Source organism: Doryrhamphus excisus, linkage group LG16, assembly GCF_037039965.1.
Source record: "Doryrhamphus excisus strain RoL-2023G ecotype Guam linkage group LG16, RoL_Dexc_Guam_v1.1, whole genome shotgun sequence".
Taxonomy (NCBI): Eukaryota; Metazoa; Chordata; class Actinopteri; order Syngnathiformes; family Syngnathidae; genus Doryrhamphus; species Doryrhamphus excisus.
The window spans coordinates 6,759,273-6,783,166 of NC_136372.1; the positions used below are offsets into that span (position 1 = coordinate 6,759,273).

The 23,894-nt window shown below is 41.9% G+C and overlaps 4 protein-coding genes across 4 annotated transcripts; 1 reads left to right on the forward strand and 3 right to left on the reverse strand.

Annotated features, from left to right (window-relative positions):
- Positions 1–474: 474 nt before the first annotated feature.
- On the reverse strand, positions 475–7,152 carry uqcrc2a (ubiquinol-cytochrome c reductase core protein 2a). Its single transcript, XM_078797315.1, has 14 exons — positions 7,036–7,152; positions 6,072–6,173; positions 5,848–5,997; positions 5,529–5,593; positions 5,128–5,184; positions 4,930–5,054; positions 2,464–2,561; positions 2,326–2,383; positions 2,140–2,235; positions 1,406–1,605; positions 1,253–1,333; positions 1,090–1,166; positions 860–1,013; positions 475–751 (listed from the first exon to the last, which is right to left on the reverse strand). Exons 1-14 carry the CDS (start codon positions 7,066–7,068, stop codon positions 668–670), a joined length of 1,380 nt encoding a protein of 459 aa, XP_078653441.1. The 5' UTR covers positions 7,069–7,152; the 3' UTR covers positions 475–667.
- Positions 7,153–7,464: 312 nt separating this feature from the next.
- On the reverse strand, positions 7,465–13,160 carry LOC131103437 (kelch-like protein 24). The gene is made up of 12 exons (XM_078797324.1): positions 13,049–13,160; positions 12,470–12,760; positions 12,274–12,408; positions 10,496–10,687; positions 10,249–10,392; positions 9,997–10,183; positions 9,787–9,933; positions 9,584–9,712; positions 9,311–9,487; positions 8,218–8,364; positions 7,973–8,138; positions 7,465–7,915 (listed from the first exon to the last, which is right to left on the reverse strand). Exons 2-12 carry the CDS (start codon positions 12,737–12,739, stop codon positions 7,759–7,761), a joined length of 1,851 nt encoding a protein of 616 aa, XP_078653450.1. The 5' UTR covers positions 12,740–12,760; positions 13,049–13,160; the 3' UTR covers positions 7,465–7,758.
- Positions 13,161–14,466: 1,306 nt separating this feature from the next.
- Positions 14,467–18,438, reverse strand: anks4b (ankyrin repeat and sterile alpha motif domain containing 4B). Its single transcript, XM_058049804.2, has 2 exons — positions 18,134–18,438; positions 14,467–15,872 (listed from the first exon to the last, which is right to left on the reverse strand). Exons 1-2 carry the CDS (start codon positions 18,292–18,294, stop codon positions 14,747–14,749), a joined length of 1,287 nt encoding a protein of 428 aa, XP_057905787.2. The 5' UTR covers positions 18,295–18,438; the 3' UTR covers positions 14,467–14,746.
- Positions 18,439–18,792: 354 nt separating this feature from the next.
- On the forward strand, positions 18,793–23,643 carry slc25a17l (solute carrier family 25 member 17-like). The gene is made up of 9 exons (XM_078797260.1): positions 18,793–19,170; positions 19,310–19,370; positions 20,511–20,577; positions 20,657–20,811; positions 21,314–21,430; positions 21,500–21,645; positions 22,574–22,669; positions 23,069–23,151; positions 23,280–23,643. The coding sequence occupies exons 1-9, from the start codon at positions 19,096–19,098 to the stop codon at positions 23,425–23,427; spliced, it is 948 nt and encodes a 315-aa protein (XP_078653386.1). The 5' UTR covers positions 18,793–19,095; the 3' UTR covers positions 23,428–23,643.
- Positions 23,644–23,894: the final 251 nt, after the last annotated feature.

Genomic DNA, 23,894 nt, shown 5'->3' on the forward strand with positions numbered 1-23,894 from the left:
TGGACCAGGTTGTTTCACCCAATAACTGTTATCGAAAAAATGTCTGTAATAAATCAAATTAATAATTCATAACTAATGGAAAAACACAATAATACATATTTTAACAACTGATTATAATTAATTCATTTGAACATTAACTGTATAAATATAGAAATATTTTTCAAAAAATCCAACATGCTTTGTTAACATATATACGGTATTTGATGCAGTAAGTCTTCATCAATTAGTGTTTTTGTATGGATGTAACATCCTGTTTTAATCATTTAATTTGGTTACTGTACTGAAAAGCATACATTTTCCATTAACCACTGGTTGTACTTGGGAAAACCCAGATATTTTCTTTTCTTTTTTTATATAGAAATATAAAATGAACACATCCATTAATTTTCTTCACCGCTTGCACTGTCCTATTGTTTGGGTCCCCCTTGTGGTGAAGGAGTGGACTAACCATTACTCAGTCAAGACACATGGTGCTGGTTTTACTGTCATTTTTAATTTACAAAGATATACAGAGAAATGGACAAAAAAGAGCAACAGGTGTTTTGCAGCTTCCCTTTTTGGTGATGACACTCACTGTTGGACAAAAATGACGAGTCACATTAAATGAACAGCTTCAGGAAGCATAGGCGTATGTCCATGTTAAAATGATTATTGCTTTGTTCGAATTTCATAACTCATCCACGAAAGGTGTATGAATGAGATGTCCGCTAGCTGCCATGGTCTTCTTGCTGTCCACAAATTTCCTTGCAGCCTGGTAAGAAAGAGGATTGAAAGTACTTAATTTGCTGCTACGTTTTCCAGACAGCTGTGATCCTAAGTAATTAGCTAGCAATAAAAATAGGACAAATAGAAGACTCACCTTGACCACATCGTTCTGGGTGATGGCGTCAATAGCCTGGAGAACTGTCAAGGGCTGCTGATACGCTGCAGTCGTCAGAGCTTGAGCGCCTATCTCCTCCATCAGACCCTCCGAGCTCTCAACTGACATCAGATATTCTGCTTTAGCCTGAGCCCTACACAGAAAGATGGAGGTTGAGCACCCTTCGTTCAACATGACCGGCAAATGCAATCATCCTGCACTGAACTGACTTTGCTCTGGTGATGTCTGCTGCAGACACGTTGCCCTCAGCCACACTTTTTACTTGAGCAACAGCAGCTTTAATCACCTGGGAGGGGTGACAGCAACAAGTGTTGGTGACTTGCAGACTACTTAATCATTCTAATTTTAGTTCATCTTTGTAAAAGGACTCACGTCTCTGGCAGCGTTAGCTTGTGAGATGGTGTAGATGCCAAACAGACCAGAGTCGGAGTACGAGGCATTGAAGGCTGAGGCCTTGAAAGAAAAGAAACAAGCGTTATGTCAAACTGATGTCAAGAAGCAAAGCCAGATCAGCATTTTCCTTACGTCAAAGGGCTGCGTGGTTGCTTTGGCAATACCCTGGCTCAGTTTACTGGTGAGGTTGGCACCTCGCTTTACGTGCGGCCCGGCTCCCATGATCCTTTGCAGCACGACAAATGCGTTTGCCTCTGTGCTGCCTGTTATGCCCCCTTCGCTGACAACCAGTGCATGAACCAGGTCATCGTTGTTCTGCATACGAAGCTCGCCTACAAAATAATAATTTTTTAAAAATGAGTGTAAAAAAAAAGATGGCTCGTTAAAAAGGAACAATGACGGAAATATAACATTTTTTAGCGTGCCTACCCAACCATGAAGTGTGAAATGACACATTATTTTATGTGAGCTGCCCATGTCTGCCTGAGCGTAAAATGTGTCTTTCAGCTTGTGATATAACAATGTAGCTCATTTACATAAGTTCCTACGCCAATGACTTGGAAACTCTGTGGACAACGATTCACCATTTTCTGTTCTCGTAAGGGACTGCACGGAAACACTACCATGCTACCACCAAACATAACCCCAGGAGAGCTGCCGTGTTTTTGGATTCACACATTGTACCAGTATATCATTATACTGTAATGATTTTTTTTTTCAGATTTTTTGCTGTTATTGTTGGGGACAACTAAAAACAGCTGCCATGGACAGGCCTGTTTAGAGAAGGTTTTAAGTGTGCTTTAATTATTTATACTACCAAAGCATGTCAGACACCTATGAACTATTTTAATGAACACAATTGTTACCTCCACGGTAAACAGCCTTAGTCTCGGGGGCTCCAGCCCCACTGCGGACACTCGAGAGCCCCTCCGCCAGCTGCCTCATGACAGAGTGTTTTACACCTAAATGCAAACAGGGAAGAGGTGCTAGATTAACAATGTTGAACAGGGGAAAAAATGGTCCAAATGCATCCATTACAAAATGACACTCACCAAGTCCTACAAGAGCCATCCTGTTAGTAGTGAAATGATCGTCGACAAATGACTGCAGCTACAGGTAAAAAACAACGACATGGTCAATTTCAGCACGTGGTCTTCTAGAGCTAAACAAAAACAAGTGCAAATCCATACTTGTTTAGGAGAGACATGGCCAACCATGTAGTCAGGGCAATACAAAGAGTTGGACAGGGCGTTTTTATAAGCCGCTTCATGCAATTTCTCAATCACACCTGAAAGGAAAGTGGACAAAGACCTACATTTTAGTGTCTAAGTAAGATGTTAATTAAGTACATACAGTATGATCTACAAGGCTGCACGGAGGACGAGTGCTTAGCGCGCAGTCCACACAGCTAGGAGACCCGAGTTCGAATCCACCCTCGGCCATCTCTGTGTGGAGTTTGCATGTTCTCCCTGTGCATGGGTGGGTTTTCTCCGGGTACTCCGGTTTCCTTCCACATTCCAAAAATATGCTAGGTTAATTGGCGACTCCAAATTGTCCATAGGTATGAATGTGAGTGTGAATGGTTGTTTGTCTATATGCGCCCTGTGATTGGCTGGTGACCAGTCCAGGGTGTACCCCACCTCTTGCTCGAAGACAGCTGGGATAGGCTCCACCACCCCTGCGACCCTCGTGAAAATAAGCGATAGAAAATGAATGAATGAAAAAAGTATGATCCATATACAGTGAAGAAAATAAGTATTTGAACACCCTGCTATTTTGCTATTTCTCCCACTTAGAAATCATGGAGGGGTCTGAAATTTTCATCGTAGGTGCATGTCCACTGTGAGAGAGATAAACTAAAAAGAAAAATCCAGAAATCACAATGCACGATTTTTTAACAATTTATTTGTGTGATACAGCTGCAAATAAGTATTTGAACACCTGTGTATCATCTAGAATTCTGACCCTGAAAGACCTGTTAGTCTGCCCATTAGAAGTCCACCTGCACTCCATGTATCATCCTGAATCAGATGCACCTGTTTGAGGTCGTTAGCTGCATAAAGACACCTGTCCACCCCATACAATCAGTAAGACTTTAACTTGTAACATGGCGAAGACCAAAGAGCTGTCCAAAGACACCAGAGACAAAATTGTACACCTCCACAAGGCTGGAAAGGGCTACGGAGCAATTACCAAGCAGCTTGGTGAAAAAAGGTCCACTGTTGGAGCTATCATTAGAAAATGGAAGAAGCTAAACATGACGGTCAATCTCAATCGGAGTGGAGCCCCATGCAAGATATCACCTCGTGGGGTCTCAATGATTCTAAGAAAGGTGAGGAATCAGCCCAGAACTACACGACAGGACTTGGTCAATGACCTGAAAAGAGCTGGGACCACCGTTTCCAAGGTTACTGTAGGTAATACACTAAGACGTCATGATGTGAAATCATGCATGGCACGAAAGGTTCCCCTGCTTAAACCAGCACATGTCAAGGCCCGTCTTAAGTTTGCATATGACCATTTGGATGATACAGAGGAGTCATGGGAGAAAGTTTTATGGTCAGATGAGACCAAAATAGAACTTTTTGGTCATAATTCCAATAAGCGTGTTTGGAGGAAGAAGAATGAAGAGTACAATCCGAAGAACACCATCCCTACTGTGAAGCATGGGGGTGGTAGCATCATGCTTTGGGGGTGTTTTTCTGCACATGGGACAGGACGAGTGCACTGCATTAAAGAGAGGATGACTGGGGCCGTGTATTGTGAGATTTTGGGGAACAACCTCCTTCCCTCTGTCAGAGCATTGAAGATGGGTCGTGGCTGGGTCTTCCAACACGACAACGACCCGAAGCACACAGCCAGGAAAACCAAGGAGTGGCTCCGTAAGAAGCATATCAAGGTTCTAGCATGGCCCAGCCAGTCTCCAGACCTGAACCCAATCGAAAATCTTTGGAGGGAGCTCAAACTCCGTGTTTCTCAGCGACAGCCCAGAAACCTGACTGATCTAGAGAAGATCTGTGTGGAGGAGTGGGCCAAGATCCCTCCTGCAGTGTGTGCAAACCTGGTGAAAAACTACAGGAAATGTTTGACCTCTGTAATAGCAAACAAAGGCTACTGTACCAAATATTAACATTCATTTTATCAGGTGTTCAAATACTTATTAGCAGCTGTATCACACAAATAAATTGTTAAAAAATCATGCATTGTGATTTCTGGATTTTTCTTTTTAGTTTATCTCTCTCACAGTGGACATGCACCTACGATGAAAATTTCAGACCCCTCCATGATTTCTAAGTGGGAGAAATAGCAAAATAGCAGGGTGTTCAAATACTTATTTTCTTCACTGTATGCACATAGTGCCTTGGAACCTAAGTTCCCAAAGTGTGGTACCCCAATTGTAATGGGGGTATGTGAATAAAAAAGTTATTAAAAACAATTAGCACCGAATACAATTACGAGTGAAATACAAAGTTTTGACCCACAATTAATTAATTATGTTCACTCTTTGAAGTTAAGGTGTATTTTTTTAAGTGTGCAAGAGTAGGTAGTACATAGTGTCAGGTCACATGTCTGATGGGGTACTAAACTGTAAAAAGTTTGGGAACCACTGCCTTAGAAAAAGTTTGGTGACATCATTTCCAAGCACTGGTACCAACCTATTTGAGGAGACTGCTGAGCCAAAGCTTTGTCAATCTTCACCCGGGGTGTAAGGTCGTCCACTTCCCAAGGCCTGAACTCCTGAGCCGTGGTCACGTTGACCAAACACTCCAATATTCCGTCTCTGATCACACACAGACATACATTTATGTCAAGATAGCACTTGTAGAAAACAGTATCTCAGAGCGTCAACTCACAGGTGATCTCTTAAGCACTCTGCAGTGTAGACCATGGCTTCCCTGGATGATGTGACACTGCAGGAAAGCACAGGTCAACACCATTAGTTAATATGAGATTACACTTACCCATTTCTTTATTCAGTCAGGCTTTTTTGTGTGTCATGCTGAAAGCCATACAAGTAATACAATTAAAGATTCATTACATACATATGTGAATTTTAATTTTAAATACACACCCCATTACTGTGTCTGTGTCATTTTACATCATTGTATTTATATTATACAGAAATTAACTTCCAATTTACATGAAAGAAACAGTTTCAGCGTGGAATGGAACTAGTAAGTGTCACAAAATGGACTGTGTTTGACCTCGGTGATACAGCTGTATTTCATTCATTTAAGATTCTTGAGTCACTCACTTCAGACTGCCACCCAGCGCTTCCACAGTGCGGCAGATCTTGAAGGCAGAAGCACCTTTAGTGGTCTGCAGAACACAGAAAAACACAAAGAATGTCTGTTTACAGATGTCTAGATGGATGAGGTTTAGGATAGGGGTTTTAACCATTTCTCGGTCTCTCGGACCTCTGGACTAAAAATAATGTTGGAAATAATATCATTTATCAGGCAATAATTTGTAGGACCATTATAATCAGCAAAATTTGTTATGGAAGTGAAATAAAATGTGAAATGCTCAGAAATTAATGAACACAACGCGGAGGCTTGTGAATCACAGTTTACCAGGTTTGCAGCCAGGCGCAGCACATGAGAAACACCTTGGTTTTCCACAGTCTCATAGCGACTCCCTGCTTTCACAAACACACCCACGCTGGACATGGGGGAGTAATTCTCCAAAGACGCTATCACCAGACCATTTGGGAGCTTGGAGACCTGACACAAAAAAAAATCAGTACGTTTAAACAAATGCCAAGAACAGAATATATGTTCAGCAAAGAAGCATCCACCTGGACATTTTGCGGAGGTGGTGGTGCAGCTGGGGAGGGCTTGTGGCCCACTAAGGGCTGAGTCAGAGGACCACTTCGCCTGGCAGCGGCATAGCTCCGTTTCTGCAAGTTGTAATATCAAAAAATCAAGTATTAGTAATCTTACCAGCAGTCCATTATATACTAAAAAAAGGCTATATTCTTAAGATTTCTATAGGCGAGTATTACTACAGCAGAGGTATCTATAGGTTGTGGGCCCAACAGTAGTTCCGGAGGAATTGCTTAATTATGTAGCAATATGTTTAATAAGTTCCGCAAGACACACCAACTCAATGCAATTTTCCAAACAGTGCGGCAGGTGGATGAAATTGCAGCACGGGCTGGTTTTGCCCCCCCCCCCCCGGCCTGAGTTTGACACACGTATACAATGCGCATGTAAACACAAGCAGTTTAGTGACTCATTAACATAAACAGTAATTCCATCATACACCTCTCCATTCAATAGAGCACGGGTCACAAATGTTGGCTGTTTGGCCATGACTGTACATGGCTCCAGTGTAGAGTAACCTACATTTGGAAGCAAAAAGTCAAATTCTCCTAATTTTTGTCATAGTTCTAAAAGGTATACATGACAGATTGTGAAAACCAATACGTTTCTGGTGGTGTTGCCCTCCATGAAAAGGTTGCACCAGTTCGAATATGACCTTCAGGTGTCAAGACGAGTTAAGGCTTACAAAACGCGTATAAAAGTACGTAACTTGGTGTCTTATTTCATAGTAACGACCGAACAAACGTGATTTCATACACCGCGTAGGAGTACAACTTGGTATTGATATATTGTTGCCACATTAGCAAGCTAGCTGAAAGGCTAACTATAACTAAATGCAGGTTCGCGTTTAAAGTTGTCAGCCTAAAACGCGACAGTCAAAGTTAAAATACAGACACTTAGATTTTTTTTAAATGCGCAAGAAAGCCGATAACTCACAGAGAGGTTGTTTAAACATCGAATTCCTCTCATGACTCCAAACTCCTCTAGCCACGAATATGGCGGACGGGTGACGATTTACCCACAATCCACTTCGGCTTCCTATGGAAGACCATTTCCGCCTGAAAAAATAAATCTCAGCGTTCAATTAAAAAAAGAAAATTTTATATTTTACGGAAACCGGAGTGAACTATTTCACTAAAGTAATTACGTTTTAATCATTTTGTTTTACAAATAAAACCCCAGTCAGTAAATCATAACTTTTGAAAAACTATTGTGACAACTGGTTCCCGTGCTCACAAAATTGACTGCAAAAACTTGAGCCTTGAATTGGTTGCTTGACTTAAATGAACAATACTCCTGAAATTATATATATATTCTGTACGACATTTACAATTGAGATGAGCTAGTACAGCAAAGAGGCGGGTAATAATGTCAAGTTACATACTTTTAATAGCACTTTTTTAAAAAATGGGCATAACATTTTATTACAGTAATTTATTTGACCATACAAAACAAAAACATAAAAGTCAGTTATTAAAAACAACATGTTTATACAAGCATGGGTACGATTCCAAAAATATTCACAATTTGATTCTTTGGCCCATACAGCAAACATTTTTCTTAATTCTTCAGTCATTCTCAGTTATGCACAAATAAATACATCCCCAGATAATACAAAAATACAGCTGTGAGCTTCATAGTGTCATGTCCGCCACTCATTTACTCGTCGTTTGGCTTACTGGGGGAGATGTTGCAGTGAATGTCCTTCCGCAGCAGGAGCGACACACAACTTAACCAGCTGCGACTGGTGGGCAACTCCCCGACAATCTCCCACGTGTCGGTCACGTCGCAGAACCTCTCGATAGTGTCGTGGTACCTAAAAGGTTATCAAAGTTGCACATTTTGTGTGACAGATGTGCAAGAATAAGCTCACCTGTCCCATCCTTCCTCTCCTCCCAGGACGTAGATCTTTCCATCCAGCACAGCAGCACCGGGTCGGTAGCGTCGTTCTTTCATGGGCGAGCACATAGTCCACTGATTTGTCTTAGGATTGTAACACTCCACCTTGTCCGTGTTTTCCTTTGAGGCGTGCCACCCACCTACAATACAACAAATAGTCACGTTGCTATGGTGCCGCGACTTGGATCCACTTTGAGAGGCTGTGAAAGCGGAAGATACCTATGACGTAAATCTTTCCTTTCAGCGTACAGGCTGCTGAACCAGAACGAGGAATCTGCATTGGGGAAACTTCCGTCCATGTGGCGGTTTTAGGATTGTACACTTGCGTGAGATCTGTGCCGTCACCATCTTCCAGAACTGCTCCACCTACATGGAGAAGCAATTAAAAAAAATAAATGTGCAATACTACCGTTTGTTTAGTACAACTCCACATTTTGGTTACTGTATAGGTTATTGTTTCTGATGTACATATTCATTAATTCATTTTCTACCGTAGGTCGCTGGAGCCTATCCAGCTGTCTTCGGGCGAGAGGCGGGGTACACCCCGGACTGGTCGCCAGCCAATCACAGGACAAACAACCATTCACACTCACATTCATACCTATGGACAATTTGGAGTCGCCAATTAACCTAGCATGTTTTTAGAATGTGGGAGGAAACCGGAGTACCCGGAGAAAAGCCACGCATGCACGGGGAGAACATGCAAACTCCACACAGAAATGGCCAAGGGTGGAATTGAACCCTGGTCTCCGAGCTGTGAGGTCTGTGCGCTCACCACACGTCCACCGTGCAGCCCCCTGATGTACATATATTTACACTTATTCTGAACAGCAAATTATAACCCTCAAATTTCGTTGTACGTAATTACAATAACAAAGGCGATTCTGATTCTAAATAACACATTTTGCTCCTAAAATAAAGTCCATACAAAATGAATCAAGCTAGAATAAAATGTTCATACATCTGTATATAAATTGACCACTTTTACTGTATTTACAAATGCAAGGTATTAATGGAAAATACTACTTGACATGGCTGTTGGTTGGAGGTTGCGTGCAGTGTAATAAGTGACCATTTTTAATGTAATTGGAATGTGATGCGATGTCAGTCATATGACTATGTGCAGGTTAGCACACGGTGGCATACCACTTCAGAAATTTGACTTGAAGTCATGAGCCTCCTACTCCCGCCACTTTACATCTTTTTATCATAACTTAAAATATGATGGCACTGTGTTTGTGTACATTGAGAGTATTTTAATGAAAAAGCCCTGCTATGAGGAAATCAAAAGTACGTCAGTCGTATGTCCTACCAGTAACATAGAGAAGACCATCTAGGGCCACCACCGCAGGGCTTGTGACAGCCATCTTGACAGATTCTGTAAACTGCCAGGAGTTTGTGTGAGGGTTGTAGCACTCGACTGAGGCGAGACGATAGCGCCCTTCCCAGCCGCCCACCGCATAGACAAAACCGTCCAGCATCACAAGGCCTGCATGGACAGAGACCGAGTGCAATAGAGCACTTAAAGCAAAGTTTGAAAGGGCACTTGTTTGGAATAGGCAGACTGTTCAATGGTTGGACTTACCAAGTTCAGAGCGAGCAACATTCATGGGCGCCATTTCCATCCAAGAGTTGAAACATGGGTCATAGCGCCACAGCTCCCTGCTGGCTGAGCCGTCAGGAAACTCCCCGCCTGCTAAATACAGAGTCGAGTCTACATGGAAATAATGAGAATATATCAGAGTTATTTTATCAGTTTTTGCGAGCTACTGACCGTGTTCAACCCACCCGACACCACCAAGCCGTGCTTGCTCACAGCAAAGGGCAGGCAGGCGAGGTTCTTCCACTTATTGGTCATGGGATCGAAGCTTTCCACACTACGCAGCACCACCTTGTCGTCCTCCCCACCAACTGTTATGATGACTTCGGATGTTCCTGTAGCCGGGGAAACAGAAGTTTAGGACAAAGGAGAGCAAAGTGATTTTTTTTTTTTTTAACCTGTGGATCTGCGCGGCCTTGTCCGGGGGCAGAAGAGCTCCCTGCGGCGGTCCTTCAGCAGTAGGTAGTCTTTAGCCTCGGAGATGAGCCTCTGGCAGCCCTGGTTCTCCTTCACCACATCCAGAGACTCTATCACATCATGGAGGTAGTAAGGGCTAATGAGAGGTAAACGGACGTGCTCCAGGACCTTCAAGAAAGAGACTGAGTTTAAAAAGCTACATACAATCAGCTCACATCCTGTTTGGATCTCACCTTGTCAAAGCTCTGCTTGCGGGACGGACATTTATTTAGCCACAGCATGGCAGCTTCAAACACTAGCTCCTCACTGGACACGTTGACGTCATCGCTGGCGAGAATTTCTGTCAGTTTGTCCACACAAAGTGACAAGAACTCCTCCTGCAAGAGTTCAAACAGACTCATTTAGGCAGTTGGAAACTTGTTTCTACAATGTTTTAATAAAAGCTATGGCAGGACACAGCCCACCGTGCAGAGGTCTCACCTGTTGACAGACGCAGCTGAAGTGCTCAAGAATGTAGTCCATGCTCTGTTTCTCGAGCTGCTTACATGAATGAGCCTCAGCAAAGCAGTGGATCCCCACACAGTTCATCTCATCCATCTGACGCTCCATGAAACGACAGCAGGCCTCTCGTACGGCCATCACATCCAGCAGATTGGCTGCAGCCAGCAGTGCCTGGGCAGAGCAGGGCAGTTTTAACAAAGGTGGTACGTTCTGATGTTTAGTACAGTGGAACCTCTGAGGAAGGACACCATCTGTCTTTTTACCATTGGTTATAACGGAAACCAAAAAAGCAGTTTCTGGGTTAAATGGTTGGCTCAGAAAAACCTTTTAAATGTTCTGCAATGTGCAAGTATAAAAAAAATAAGTCAATATTAAGCTGTAACAACAACAACATTTAACTTTGAATATATGTATATCATGAAAATACAAGCCTTAAAAAAAACTTCACTTTGAGATGACAGGCTCAACAACGTCCTTCCCCCTGGACATACCACTCCAGTTCCTAGCTAGAGGAGCCTGATCCTTGAATAGACTGCTTCATGGAGGACAGTTTTGTAAAAAGGCTTTGCTACACATCTTAAAACTAGAAAAGCATTCAGAGCACAGATCTCTGCCAATGAACATAGTCCCCCCATTGCGATTTACACCATAAATATTAAAACCTACATATTTAGATTGGTAATGTTAGCATGCTAACACGTAGCATAACAGTGCCGTTTAAAGTGTCTATGGAAATGGATAAAAATGCTATGCTAATGCCGGCACATTAGAATGCTAACACCTAGTATGACAGTTCTAAAATAGCTAAAATGCTAGCATGCTAATGTTAGCATGATAGTGTAAATGTGCAAAATGTCTTTAGTTGTTGGTTGAATACTTCGATGTTATTAACAGTCTTAATTGGTTGAGAAATGTATAGTAGTTAGGTGGTTAGGTAAGTCTGTAGATCAAAGGCATTCTGCCATTCGAAAAATGGCAACGTCAAGAGAAGTAGGAATTGTTGATATGTGGAAAATGTGGCATGAGTGTCCTTAGTTGTTAGTTGAATACTGATGTTGGAGTTGTCCAAATCCGCTGTGAAATAAGCTAGAACTCTTTAGATCAAAGGCACTTAGCATTTCGAAAAAATTGAAACGTCAATAAAAATTTGAATTCTTGGTATTTAAAAAAAATGCCATGAATGTTCTGATATTGGAACAATCTGAATCAGTCGACAAATGTGGAAGTAGCTAGAACTATTTAGATCAAAGGCACTTAGCATTTCAAAAAAATTGAAACGTCAATAAAAATTTTAATTCTTGGTATGTAAAAAAATGCCATGAATGTTCTGAGTTGAATGTTTTGATATTAGAACAATCTGAATCAGTCGACAAATGTGGAAGTAGCTAGAACTATTCAGATCAAAGGCATTTAGCATAAGAAAAAATGGAAACGTCAATAAAAATTTGAATTCTTGGTATGTAAAAAAATGCCATGAATGTCCTGAGTTGAATGCTTTGATGTTGGAACAGTCTGAAACAAGTCGACAAACATGGAAGTAGCTAAAACTCTTTTGATCAAAGGCATTTTCCATAAGAAAAAAAGTGCCTATAAGTACTGCAAGTGTGAATGCACCCAAAGACTCAGTTGACGGTTTGGTGAGTTTCTTAAAATCGAGCTGGTGAGATAATAGCGCATGAGCTACCTTGTCTAGTGCCACCACAACAGAAGAGGGTTAAAAAGCAACACGGAAAAAGGAAGGAAACATGGACGCCTACCTGGACGTTTGCTTTGGAAATGTAGACCTCTGATGTATAGGCATAGCTCACCAGCATGCCAATCATCTGTGGCTCAACTCCATTGATTGCCACCCGCTCCTGCTTGGACTCCTTCAGGTCAGTGGTGAACATGGTCTGCAAGGGTGAAGAACACAGGCTGTCAGGGTGAACTATTGTGAAGAAATGCAGTATGTACCTGAAAGTAAGAGCTAAAGGAAGCCAGCACGATGCGATGACAGGGGAACTCCTGTCCGCCACAACACAGAGTAACATCACAGAAAGCATTGTAGAGCCGCAGGGTGTTGAGGCCCTGCAGGACGGTGTTGGGGTGTCTGGCCTCCACAAAGAGGTAGTCCTCGCCGCCCGGGGAGGCCGGAGCAGCCGGAGCGATGGAGTCTTCCTGGGTGTTGCCATTTAAAGACGGGGGGACCACCAAACCAGAGTTGACTTCCACAAGTTCAGACATTTCGGGCTGCGACGAGAAAACCTGGGGACAAACGGTAAGAATAACAAGAAATCATTTGAAAATGTCCATCTGATATTACGCGTAAGATGTTATATTTCATTTTATACTAAAAAATAACACCAAGACAAGATGATGAAGACCACCGGCTGTTAGCTTCCTCACTGATTAGGCTTAAGTTAGCAGTGGAACCGCGATAGTGTAGCGGCCTGTTTTTGGACATAATAAATTAAAACACTCGATCATGGTATTTTTTAATTATGTCGTGGTGAGGTTACAAACGCAGACGTTTTAATTAATAATGCTTATTACCTGCAGGCATAATCGTGGAGCAATCCTGAAGGTAGAAGAACGCTTCTTCTAGCCGTTTTATAGTGGCTGAAAAACGACTTTTTAGGCTGATTACTGCCACCCTACAGTAATGGAGGGTAGTGCAGTGCTATGTTTACACCCCTTACAGGTCGGTGAAGGTTTTTTTGTGTCAAATAAACATAGATAAAGACAAACTCACTAATAAGTTAAAATAAATAAATAACTATACATCCGTCCATCCATCCATTTTCTATGCTGCTTATCCTCATGCACTAGGATTGCGGGTATGCTGGAGCTTATCCCAGCTGTCTTTTGGTGAGAGGCGGAGTACACCCTGGACTGATCGCCAGCCGGGCACATATGGAGAATTAGTCATTTATTAATTTATTTTCTACTGCTTATCCCCACAAGGATTGCAGGGGTGCTGGAGCCTATCCCAGCTGTCTTTTGGCGAGAGGTGGGGTACACCCTGGACTGATCGCCAGCCGGGCACATATAGAGAATTATTCATTCATTCATTTTCTACCGCTTATCCTCACAAGGGTTGCGGGGGTGCTAGAGTCTATCCCAGCTGTCTTCGTGGGAGAGACGGGGTACACCCTGGACTGGTCGCCAGCCAATCACAGGGCACATATGTATAGACAAACAACCATTCACACTCACATTCATACCTATGGACAATTTGGAGTCGCCAATTAACCTAGCATGTTTTTGTTTTGGAAAACCTACGCATGCAATCTCCACACAGAGATGGCCGAGGGTGGAATTGAACTCGGGTCTCCTCGCTGTGAGGTCTGCGCGCTAACCACTCAACTGCCTTGCCTTCCTATAGAGAATTAATTATTCATAATTTGTGTTTATGTTGATGTAACGAGTGACGATGACAAGTGGTAAGCATGCAGGCCTCACAGCTAGGAGACCCAAGTTAAATTCCACCCTCGGCCATCTCTATGTGGAGTTTGCATGTTCTCCCCGTGCATGCGTGGGAATTTACCGGGTACTCCGGTTTCCTCCCACATTCCAAAAACATGCTAGGTTAATTGGCGACTCCAAATTGTCCATAGGTATGAATGTGAGTGTGAATGGTTGTTTGTCTATATGTGCCCTGTGATTGGCTGGGATAGGCTCCAGCACCCCCTGCGACTCTCGTGAGGATAAGTGGTAGAAAATGATTGAATGAATTCATGTTTATGTAACAACTCCTTCCTATTTACCTACCAATCTTTATGTCAAGTATAGTGTACTTTGGGTTCTTTTTCAATTAAATTAGGCACATTTTAAAACATTACAGTGCTTTTACAAGCCTTACCTGCAATATTCCATTGATGGCTGGAGGCGCTGACAAAAAAATGACAGCACTATAGTGATACATTTAAAAGGTACGGTGTTATACAATGTCATACAGCCAAAACTAATGTAATTAGAACCTTTAATTCATTGAACAACCAGCCTCCATAAGAATCTCTTACAGCATAATGAAAATGAAAAAATGAACACATTTCTTTTTCTGTTCGGACTTGACTTAAGTAGGGTTTGTTGATGCTCTACATACATTCCATTCATGCCACTCCTGTTCTGAACTGTATTATTCCAATGTTTGTGTTTTAGATAAATAGTTAGATTAATCATATTTTGCACTATAAATCAAACTTCCTCTCTGGAAAATGGCACATTTAAATGTAATCTTTTATTCAGTTCTCACAGACAGCTGTCTCCCATGGCGCATGGGCGTTCCAGCGCATTCTTTCGACGCGAAACTGCTTCCAGGATCTTCTTCCTGGGCCCCAACTGGATACGAATGCTTTTCAGGTCTTCATCTGAGCAAAGCATGAGCGCCTCCAGGTCCATGTGCTCTCTGGTGAAGGCCAGGGCAAACTCTGACAAGGAGATGGAAGACAAGAAGGCGTCCAGAGGAGAAGTCTCTTCCTCCTCGTCATCCAAGCCCAGATCTTCCTGCTCCCATGGGACATCCACGTTGGTGTTCCCCTCCAAGCCAGAGATGTCTTCCTCTGCCTCGAGTGTTTCGTTCTGAACGAGGTAGCCCAGGCTTTCATTGTTCCCACTCTGGACATCCTCTGTCTCCAGGCCCATCCTCTTCATGAAGATAAGACCGCCGAGCCCGGGTCTGTTGAAGATGGACTGTTTGACTTGACCTGAGTCTCCATCATCTCCATAACCGACTTCTCCTTCCTCTTCTAGCATGGCCTCATCCTGCTCGTTGAAAACATCTAAGAACTCTGGATTCTCGGATGCCGCATCTTCCGGCTTGAGAAAAATAACATTTCCGTCTGCGCCTGATCCCTGCATGGTCCCCTTTTCTTTCTTCCCAAGCTTCTTCTGCAGTGTGCCTTTCACTCTGGCTGTCAGCGAGCCAGATTTATCAGAGGCGATAAGCTTTGAGAACTGCTCGTTGACGCCCATAACGGAACCCCCGCTTGACAAGGCCGATGTATCGCTCGCCTCCGAAACAGATCCGGTAGCGTCTGCACCGCGGTACATCTTATCCATCCTGCTTTGGTGTCTCCGCTTCACCTTCTCGCAGAGTTTCACCCGTTTCTCTGCTTCTTTGCCGGCCTCCTTCTTTAACCTGGCAACTCTCTTTGGGTTCTGGTTGGTCTGCTGTGAAGCTGCGCCGTCCAGGAAGCGCACACAATCCATGCGATCCCGCGACGCAGCGACGTCCATTGCTGTGTGCAAGTCATTGTCCAACGCAAACAAGTTGGCATCGAAACTGACCAGGAAGCTCAGGATGTGCATGTGACCGTTAGCGGCGGCGTGATGCAACGGCGTGTTTCCCCAGATGTCGCTTCTGTTGGGGTCTCCCCTGTGGGGCATAAAAGGACATTAATACTTAAAATACCAGTGGTATCATTGGCTCACTTTGGCTCTCAGTTATTCCGTCACACCCCACGCGACACAAATGTTTTCACCCCCCCCCCCACTATTTGAAATACTATTGAGAACCTCTATTGTTTTTTTTTAATCATTCAAGCATGAATGAACAAAAACTGGTGATGTCTGATATTGGCTTTTTGCCGAAAACCAATATGGCGATAAACCAATATGGCGAGTTCTGATACCGAAATCAGGCGATACTGATATGTGTAACATCACATCTCCTATGGTGGAATGAAATCTGAATATTTTTAAAATATTGTTTTTCATGATCGGGAAAAAATCTGAAACCGTTTTCAACCGACATCAAATTTTTTATGTCCGATAATGATCGGTACCAAATATTATTATTATATAAATAATATATATATATATATATATATATATATATATATATATATATATATATATATATATATATATATATATATATATAATATGAATAATATAATTATACATATTTATATTATTTATATAATAATAATCAGTATATCTATATGTATATATATAATACTACTGTACATTTTCAATCATTTTAAACTAATTGAAACTAATCAAATATTTATATCGAATTATATTTTTATTGAGACAAAAGGGAAAAAATAAATAAACCGCTAATGGTAATATATGCTTGTGGGTGTTGTTTTTGTACAAAGTGTTCCCTCGTTTATCACGGGGGATAGGATAGGTTTATCCAAAATACCCGTAATAAGTGAAACCTGCCAAGTAGCCAACTTTATTCGTTTACAACATATGTTGTAAGGCTGTGAATCCCTCAGCAAAGACTTTTCTCAGACATGCATTAACATGTTCTCATATTTCTGTCTTGTTTAAACGCTTTCAAAGTTAATTTTTTTTTCGTTTTTTTCCGATTAGCGCGTTTGCTAGCAAACATTGACTACAACAGGAAACGGCACAAAGTTGATTGAGTGACAATGATCTACAGCCAATCAGGAGGAAGAACACAACGGGCGGGTTCATCCTTAGCCAATCGGGACTGCTGTGGCTCTTACATTTAGCCGGCTATTGTCTACATGGTGAGAGAAGACGGCAAAACAACTTATCTGCTTCAGCTGTACACATCTTCAACTCTCGCATGAGTAAACACCACCCTCTACTGGTAGCAGTTGCAAATAGAATAAAACACCAATAGATCACTTTTAATACCCCACAAGGTCAACCGCGATGTAGCGAGGGAACACTATTTTAGTTTAGATATTTTTAGCTAGTTGCAAACAGACCTTTAAGGACCAGGCATGGCAATTCTGTAAGCATATCATAGCAAATAGGACATTCTCTGCGGTCAATTTGTGAAAAAATCCACCAGAAGAATAACTATAAGCTTGTGTCATCAATGTCAATAGTTGTCTCTTAGCATTCATACACTAATGCCAGACAGAGTAATAGTTAAGCTATTAAGATATAAAGTCCTTTGTAGGTGCGCCACAGTGTTCCAGCAATAAAACTCCTGATAGCGAGACTTCCTCATAAATCATGCTGTGCACGGAAGGACCATCATTATTTCTGGCCATGTTAGTGATACAAGTATTGCCTTCAGCTGGGACCATAGTCAATGACTATCGTGTGCCAGTGATGTGCTACAGGCTCCTTTGTTGCACCTAATGAGGGGATGGGAATGAAGGTTAGCTATGAATGAAGGCTTCTTTTGTTTTTGGATGGTAAAACATTTGGCTTGGCACCATCAGCAAGAAGTACTGCAAGAGTGCAGTGCAAGTATTTACTTGTTTTTGACAGACTGTAGTGAATAAAGTGCGTAAATTCCAACTCAATCATGTCACAAAACAAATAAAATTGAAATAAAATAAATAATTGAAAATAAATAAATATGTTACAGTACACCAAGTATAGCAAAACTATTCTAAATATTTAGTATTGTAAGAAATGCACTGTAATGTTTCATATATTTGCCCAAATAAAATAATAATAAATATATAATAGAAATATATAATATATGTTAACATATATTAATTTATATTATACATAATAATTAATGTATTCATTTTTTTTTAAATGCCAGGCACATTTTTTCAGCATTTGAATGCAAAAAAAATTCCCAAACAAACAAAATAAATTCAACATCTTAATGCAAATTGTATTTTTATTATTTTTAGCGGGGTTACTCTTTTGGCACACAAATGGGAGATGAAGCACATACAATAAAATTCTCACCCTCTGCTGCAAATGAGCTGGAGTGCATCCACGTGTCCATGAAACGCCGCCAGCAAGGTGGGTGTCATGCCATCCTCGTCCGGTGAGTTCAGATCCTTTCTTGTGGCCTCCTTCAAAAGGTCTAAGTAACCATCAATGGCCGCCTTGTGGTACCGAGACATTGTTGTTCTCTTCCAGGGGTGAAAAGAAACAAAACCGTTCACTTTTCTTGTCTCTCTTCAGGCGCACAGAAAGCAGCCGGACCAAGTGAGCTCATGGAGGGCGTCGTCATGTCAGCGGCTCAGAGCCATAAAACAATAGCAAAGTCCAGTTTGGTGCTCATGCACATGCCCAACCTCCCATTACGTGGCAATTAGCCTTATTAACACCTGCTTTAATAATTCCATGCAACTTTTTCCTTTTATTACTTACAATGTAATGTCACTGTAATATAACTAGACAACAGTTACAAACCCTCACTGAGCAAGAAACTCAAACAATGTACCAGTATGAGTGAGTTTAACAAACAATACAAGCAGTGCTATTTATGTATTCATTACACGATTTTTTTTTTTTACCCCGCATTTATTATTTTCATTGATTTATTGTATTTTTGATTACTATTTCCCGTACAAAATGAATAACACAGCTCTTTGTTTTGGATGATTTACATAAAATAATACTAATACAGTATTGCGGCCTTGAGTGTGAACAGTGTAATTTTCTTAGCCTCTAGATGGCGGTAATGATTATTCTATTTTCTGCAACGAAGAAGAAAAAAATGCGGAAGTTCAATACAAATGAATGAAGAGTACTGTTAGCGGTAGTACTTGTAGTTCTTGTTTCTGCTTGTGTGACAGCTTGCCATGTACACGTGAATGTTTGACATTTCACTAACCATTTATTTTGTAAAACAAACAGGGATAACACACACGTCGTTTTTTTCCTCTTTTTGTTTTTACTCACCGTGAGACGCTGCAAAAATGTCCGCTAATGGAAGCTCGATTGCCGGACTGTTATCTTACGAGACACTGGTTCACGCTGTGGCAGGTGCAATGGTGAGTCGAGATAAGTGTGATAAGAAGACACTGTGTGGCCCTATGAAGGTTGGATGTGCATGTATTTGTGTAATGACACTATGAAAAAGTGCAATATTATTGAGTAACTCAACAAGTGTCTCGGTTGTTGTCTTTTCAGGGTAGCGTGACAGCAATGACCGCCTTTTTCCCTTTGGACACAGCTAAGAGTCGACTGCAGGGTGAGTTGTACCTCAAAATGTATGGACTTACATTCACTTTTTACACACTTTTCTTAACTACACTACACCCAGGTGTTGAAAACCACTCGCAATTTGGACAATCTAGAGCAGGGGTGGGCAAATATTTTGACTCGTGGGCCGCATTGAGTTAACAAAATTGTCCAGGGGGCCAGAACATGTATTTAACACACACACACATTTTCCTTGAATGATTTGTCTAATTGTAGCTGTATGTTCTCATGTCGCTTTTTTCAGGTGCACTTTAAACATCAAACTATGTCACTAAATTTTACATTTAAAAAAAAAAATGACTAAATAAGACATATTGCCAGTTTGTATGTTAAAAGTTGAAATACTGAAAAAGCAACTGGCGGGCCGGATTCAAACACTTGGTGGGCCGCATGTGGCCCCCGGGCCGTAGTTTGCCCACCACTGATCTAGAGTCACCAATTAACCTAGCATGTTTTTGGAATGTGGGAGGAAACCGGAGTACCCGGAGAAAACCCACGCATGCACGGGAAGAACATGCAAACTCCACACAGAGATGGCCGAGGGTGGAATTGAACCCTGGTCTCCTAGCTGTGAGGTCTGCGCGCTAACCACTAGACCGCCGTGCCGCCCTGCATAAATAATAATATTATAAAATTATATAATATAGGGCGGCACAGCGGTTGTGTGACTTTCAGGGGCTGCACGGTGTACGAGTGGTTAGCACACAGGCCTCACAAATAGGAGACCCGAGTTCAATTCCACCCTCTGCCATGTCTGTGTGGTTTGCATGTTCTCCCCGTGCATACGTGGGTTTTCTCCGGGTACTCCGGTTTCCTCCGACATTTCAAAAACATGCTAGGTTAATTGGTGACTCCCAATCGTCCATAGGTATGAATGTGAGTGTGAATGGTTGTTTGTCTACATGTGCCCTGTGATTGGCTGGCGACCAGTCCAGGGTGTACCCCGACTCTCGCCCAAAGACAGCTGGGATAGGCTCCAGCACCCAGCAACCCTCGTGAGGAAAAGCGGTAGAGAATGAATATATAATAATATATAATAAAAACATCCATCAAGCCACCCATTTTCTATGCCACATAAGCTTTTGTTTTAGTAATACTCGGTGTGCTTGTGTGTGTATTTGTTTTGCAGTTGATGAAAATCGAAAGTCAAAATCCACCCCAGTCATTCTGGCCGAGATCGCCAATGAAGAGGGCGTGTAAGTATTCTGGATTATTCTACAGGAAATCCCCTTGTCAAGTCAACATTTGAACATTACAAATGACAAATTCCTCTAGGCTGGCTTTGTACAGAGGCTGGTTCCCGGTCATCTCCAGCCTGTGTTGCTCCAACTTTGTCTACTTCTACACCTTCAACACACTCAAGAGGCTGACAGCCACTGGGCCGCACCAGTCAAGACTTGGCAAAGACCTGCTCATGGGCATTGTGTCAGGTGATCACATGTACACTCACTTCATTAGGTACTCCTGAATAATTTGAAATATTAACAATGGTACCATTTTCCACTGCATAGTATCTACCCTTCCACTTCAACATTGTAATGATTTAGTAGTTGAGGTACACTCCTGGAAAAAACAGCTGAAACTAATTTAACCCAGCAAGGGCAGGAAGAAAACACTCTGCTGTAACAAGGTGGAGACTGTGGAGTATAATACCATTATATTGTCAATATAATCAAAGTCCATTGCTTTTTTACTCTTTACTGACAACCATTAGCACGTAATGTAAGCAACCTAAGACACTGAAATGAGCCGGATTGGGCCTCGTTAAGCACTCCTCAGTGTGACGCATTGCAATTCTAGACTATTGACATAAAGCAGTAACATCTTGTTAAGTTACTACCTCACATACATACTGCTTCAATGAAAACTGAGAGTTATCATACTGTATTTGTAATGTATTGTTCCTGGAGAGTCATTTTCTTGCCCACGCAGGAGCAGTGAATGTGATCCTGACTACGCCCATGTGGGTGGTCAACACTCGTCTGAAGCTTCAGGGAGCAAAATTCAGGAATGAGGACCTTCATCAGACACAGTACAAGGGCATCTTTGGTACGCGCGTGCGCATCTGCCTGTCAACCGCCTCTTTTGTGTCACTTCATCATGTGTTTCCTTTTTCAGATGCGTTCTCACAGATCATAGCCAACGAGGGAGTGGGAACTCTGTGGAACGGCACTCTGCCTTCGCTCATCCTTGTCGTCAACCCGGCAGTGCAGTTCATGTTCTACGAGTCCATGAAAAGGAGGGCAGGTCAAGGTGGGAGGAAGGTGGGAGGATTACATTGATCATGGTCTTGGTGTATTTGTTTTGGACATGCTTCACAAGTTACAGTACATTAAGAAATTACCCAATAGATTAGTAGCGAAAATAAACCGTTTGAATAATGATGGGGAGATGAGGCTTTATCGCATATTAACCGAACTGTATGGCTACTGTGTCACTGTATTGCACAATACTGACACCTGCTGGATCTTAAACCTCAATGCAGTCTTGTGGGCCCCATTCCTCTGTCTGTCTGTTTCTCTCTCTCTGTCTCTCTCTCTCTCTCTGTCTGTCTCTCTCTCTCTCTCTGTCTCTCTCTCTCTCTCTCTCTGTCTCTCTCTCTGTCTCTCTCTCTCTGTCTCTCTCTCTGTCTCTCTCTCTCTGTCTCTCTCTCTCTCTCTCTCTGTCTCTTTCTCTGTCTCTGTCTCTCTCTCTGTCTCTCTTTCTCTTTCTCTGTCTCTTTCTCTGTCTCTCTCTCTGTCTCTCTCTCTGTCTTTCTCTGTCTCTGTTTCTCTCTCTGTCTCTCTCTCTCTCTCTCTCTCTGTCTCTCTCTCTGTCTCTCTCTCTCTTTCTCTGTCTCTGTTTCTCTCTCTGTCTCTCTCTATCTATCTTCTATCTATCTTCTATCTATCTTCTATCTATCTTCTATCTATCTTCTATCTATCTTCTATCTATCTTCTATCTATCTTCTATCTATCTTCTATCTATCATCTATCTATGTTAATTTTGCCATTTCTATGCTTGAGAATGCTTCATGTAGACATGCATACTTTTTTTAACTATTTGACTGTATTCAACCACAAAACAGACAAAGCCATGAAATGTGATGAAAGAGCACTGTATATGCTACATACGTATTCCATCATGAGCATTAACACAGGCAGACTATAGACACAGTCTCTAAATGATAACCCAGCTAGCACATTTCCACAGATATCTTCTGCAGAGATCTTCGTCATTGGAGCCATCGCCAAAGCCATCGCGACCACCGCTACGTATCCACTGCAGACAGTCCAAGCCATCCTGAGGGTAAATATATGAACAAATGTTCCCATGTTTTAGCACACATAGGCACCAAACCGGGATATGTTTTAATATTGACACAGTTGTTCCTCGCTTTTTCTTGAAAATGACTGCCAGAAAGTGTTTAATTTTTGTATCTTTATATGGGCTTCCCAAGGAAACCAGAGTAAAGCAGCAATGGGAAGATGTTTGGTTTTCGGCAGATCTACCTCACACAGAAAAATTGTCTGCTGTGTAAAATGTACACTTTTATGGCAATACCCCGCCTTTGCGAGTGTCTGTGTAAAAAGCAAAAGATGGCGTAATCCAGCATCTTCTGTTACAGCTCTTTTGCAGGATCTCTTTTTATATATGCATTGTAAAACATAGCGATGTGTCCATTTTCAACGTGTGCTGTCTTATCAGTTTGGCCAGTACAAAGGTGATGGGAAGAGCGGCCTGATGGGGAGTCTGGCAAACATTCTCTCCCTGCTTATGGATCGAATCAAGTGAGTACTGCTCGCACCATTTGATCTACACTGCATCAAGAAAGTATTCAGATATTTACAAACATATTTGTATATTATGTGCCACATTATGTGATTGATACATAATCTTTGTGGTCTCTTCATGACAGAAAGCATGGCCCTCTGGGGCTCTACAAAGGCCTGGAGGCCAAGCTGCTTCAGACGGTGCTGACGGCCGCCCTTATGTTTGTCGTGTATGAGAAGATCACCGCCGCCACTTTCAAACTGATGGGCCTGCACAGGAAGCTCAAGCAGTGAACTGCGGACGTGGTTGCAACACTTGAGAGGTGGGATTGGTGCCTTTTTTTAATGGATACAGATACCATGAAACCAGAAATAGGTGAAGTACATTACATACTTGCCTATTTAAAAAAAAAAAAAATAACGATTTGGTTAGCTTGTTAAACCAACTAAACCTGAGGACTAACACCTGATTGCTGCTGCACATGTAATAAAACCATTCCTCATATTTTATATATAGGGAAGGCCTAAGATGAGCATTTAATACTGCTAGATTAAAGGGGTGACTTGATAGAAACGAAATACAGGTTGTGTGTGTCTAAGGTGCTTTTTGGGATGTTGATTAACACAAACTAATGATGTATCATGATTGTCAGTATGAACTCTTTGAACAGCAGGCCAGTTTCCTTTAGTAACATGATACTGTTGTCTATAATTGTCTGTTAATTGTTGTGTATGTCCAGATTTTAAAGTTACTTTTGTCT